The sequence below is a fragment of the Rhagoletis pomonella genome, unplaced genomic scaffold (genome assembly GCF_013731165.1).
Source record: "Rhagoletis pomonella isolate Grant_MI unplaced genomic scaffold, Rhpom_1.0 Rhpom_scaffold_16472, whole genome shotgun sequence".
In the NCBI taxonomy this organism is placed as follows: Eukaryota; Metazoa; Arthropoda; class Insecta; order Diptera; family Tephritidae; genus Rhagoletis; species Rhagoletis pomonella.
The window spans coordinates 1-2945 of NW_023474987.1; the positions used below are offsets into that span (position 1 = coordinate 1).

Here is a 2945-nt window from a genome sequence, read left to right on the forward strand (position 1 = left end):
GTTTAATTTTTCTTATATAATTAGCGTTTCCATTTGACTGCTTTCCTTTTTGCTTTGTAACATGGTGCACAAAATTTTTTAGCCTCTACATCTTCTTGCGCTTTACAAACGGCCTTAAACAGCCACATTTTAATTATCTGGCGCCTTCTGATGCTTAATTTTCGTGTTTCTTCGAACGCACGCTCAAAGAAGTCCTTTAACTCAAGTTGAGTGAAAACGTCAGTAGAGATATGATGGTAATTTTTTACAGTATCATTTTTCTCGTCTGCTTCTACATCGGTATGTTTTCTTTTTTTCGATTTAGCATTTTTCGAGTTAGATAGTGTTGTTGTATCAGTATTAGACTTCCGAATCGGATAGCCATTTGTAACGTTCACCTCGTCTTCATCAGATGATACCAGCGAAATGATGTCTTGGGCATCGTTTAGTGCAATATCATTTATTTCCAATAGAGGGTTGTCCATTGGGCTCGTTGTTTTTGATATATCGTTTAAATTTGGAAAATGACGTTTGGCAGCATTGAATTCATTAATTTCTTTTGCTGGTTTTTGGTATGCTTCAATCTCTGCGCTTTGTGGCTTCTCAAGCATTGCTGGTACATCATTTTTAAAGTTATCCTGATCTAGTTCGTATATAATAAATTTATCAACGGTTTGTGAAGCAACTAATGGGGAAGCATCATCTATGTCAATGCTTTCTATAATATTGTATGTAGAATCAGGTTCATCTTTTTCAGATTTAGTGCAGACTGATAGTTCTATATTTTCTTTTTCGGGTGTTACAGGAGCACTGCCGTCGGCCAGTTCTTTCTTTATCTGCGCAAGCATTGCATCCGCATCATCGGAATCACAGTTTTCAATTTCTATCACTACCTCGGTTTCATCCATTGTAGATCCCAAGGAGGCAAATAAAGGCTTTCTGTAAGAAATATGTTTATAGTTAAAGAATTTGTTTTGTGGATTATGGAAATGCGGTTTTCCTTTACCTAGAATGAGTTTAGCCAGCTATGCATGTACGCGTGCATGTATTGTACAAAATTTACTAGTTTGTTGTCAAACCAATAAATGAATTTCAAAACGCTTGCAATTATACCTACATATGTATATGGATATATGTAAATGTAGTAAAGTTTATATAATTGATTTACAAATTACTCCTTTATAATAAACCAGAATGTTGCTTCGCCGGCTCCACAGTTAATTTTAGGCAAATAGACAGATGCACTAAATAAAAAGTAAACAAATGCTACGAATGACGTCTATTTTTGTTTCATTTTCATTTGTTTTCATTGTCATTAGTTGCGTTCCAAATGTGTCACGATTTGCAGGAACAGCTGTTTTCTCCATTAATAAACCTTACCGCCGAACTCCACAGGCAAACACCGATGGCCTACCATGACGCAATAATACAAGGTGTTATCGGTGGCAACTTCTCGCTCTAATGCCGCCATATTGACTGCCTTAGGTGAAACAGTGTTACTTCTTTAATAGTGAATTTACATGGGGCGATTTTTCAGGAGATTTTTAGTTGCAGGCAACAATCGCCTGGTGTAAAAGGCCTTTCAACTAATCGCTTTCAATGAAGTTGGTCTGCTGCCTACTTTCGTTAAACTTTTGGTCAACTAATCGCCTGTGAGAGTTGAATCACGTAAATTCCCTATAACAATTCTGTGCCTAACAATATATTTGAATTTTTTATTTTTTCTCAGTTTACACATTTTGTTTTCTCAAAAAGGTATTTTATCTTATTTTATTTCATTTCATTACGAATATACTATAAAAAAGCAAATTTTCTTTAGAAGAAAATATGAAATTTTATATTATTCCCCCAAATGAGGATTAATTTCTTGCCGTTTTTCTTCTTATTCTACTGAGCTAAGGCAGTGTCAAATCGAGATGTCACAACTGATACCACCTTGTATTACTGCATCATGATGGCCTACCAACTGTCATTTTGACGACCAATACGATTTTCAAATGAAAATATGGCTGTAAAACTATCAAATTGCCTGCAATATATGACAAGCAAAAAGCGCTGCCATATATTGCAGCCCATGAGAAATAGGCGGTCTCCATTGGAAATATATTTTGTGACATGGTTATCACGACATCAGTGTGTTCTTGTGGAGATAGTGCCTTATGGAAGGTGGTCACCTGGAACGGCTTCCTGTAAAAACCTGCAAATCGTGAAGCATCTGGAACGCAACTATTTGGGGTGTTCACAGTTTGTTCCAAATAGTCGCAAAATGTAGACGTCTACATTTTAAGACGTTTTCTAACCGTAAAATCTGTGCTGTTGTTTTTTCTCATACAAAATTGGAAAACGACGCCGTCTATATTTTGTCACACTCAAAGGTATGTTTTTTAAGCGTCTACATTTTGCAACCTCGCAGCAGGGTTGCATTATGGCAATACTAATCACATTTTTTTTTATTTATTGGGCACGTTTTCTGTATTTGCATTTAATTTGAGCGCAATTTCTGATGAAAAGAAACAAATCAAGGAAAAGAAACAACAAATATTAGGAATTGGTAACTAAGTTAAATAATTAACATTTTTCAGACCAAAATCGAAAGGCGACATGTAAAAAATGCACGCAAAGAAGAAATGTCTGGCAACACCAGTAAAGTTTTGCGACAAAGAAGAAATGTCTGGCAAAACTAGTAAAGTTTTGTGACAATTTTGCGACGACTGCTAGAAAGGGGTGCTGACAGTTGGAACGAACTGTGAACACCCCAATTGTGTTTTCAAGTGTCATTCGCTGAATAATTAGAATGCACTGCCGGAAACTGAAATTCACTGGAATGCACCACCGGAAGTACAGGGTGATATACACGGGCTTGTTTTGACAATCAAGGCGATTTCATACAAGGTGGGGTTGCCAGAATAGTGATTTTCGCCGCGCTGGTAGTAAAAGCCAACAAAATCACAATCATTTGTAGTCAT

At 36.3% G+C, this 2945-nt stretch overlaps 1 protein-coding gene across 1 annotated transcript; it reads right to left on the reverse strand.

Moving 5' to 3' along the window:
* Positions 1 to 6: 6 nt before the first annotated feature.
* LOC118757305 lies at positions 7 to 1258 on the reverse strand. The gene is made up of 3 exons (XM_036492029.1): positions 1155 to 1258; positions 986 to 1092; positions 7 to 918 (listed from the first exon to the last, which is right to left on the reverse strand). The coding sequence occupies exon 3, from the start codon at positions 885 to 887 to the stop codon at positions 21 to 23; it is 867 nt and encodes a 288-aa protein (XP_036347922.1). The 5' UTR covers positions 888 to 918; positions 986 to 1092; positions 1155 to 1258; the 3' UTR covers positions 7 to 20.
* Positions 1259 to 2945: the final 1687 nt, after the last annotated feature.

Bases quoted from the DNA above. Each gene is read 5' to 3' on its own strand.
- LOC118757305 (XM_036492029.1), bottom strand. From the start codon at position 887: ATGGATGAAACCGAGGTAGTGATAGAAATTGAAAACTGTGATTCCGAT.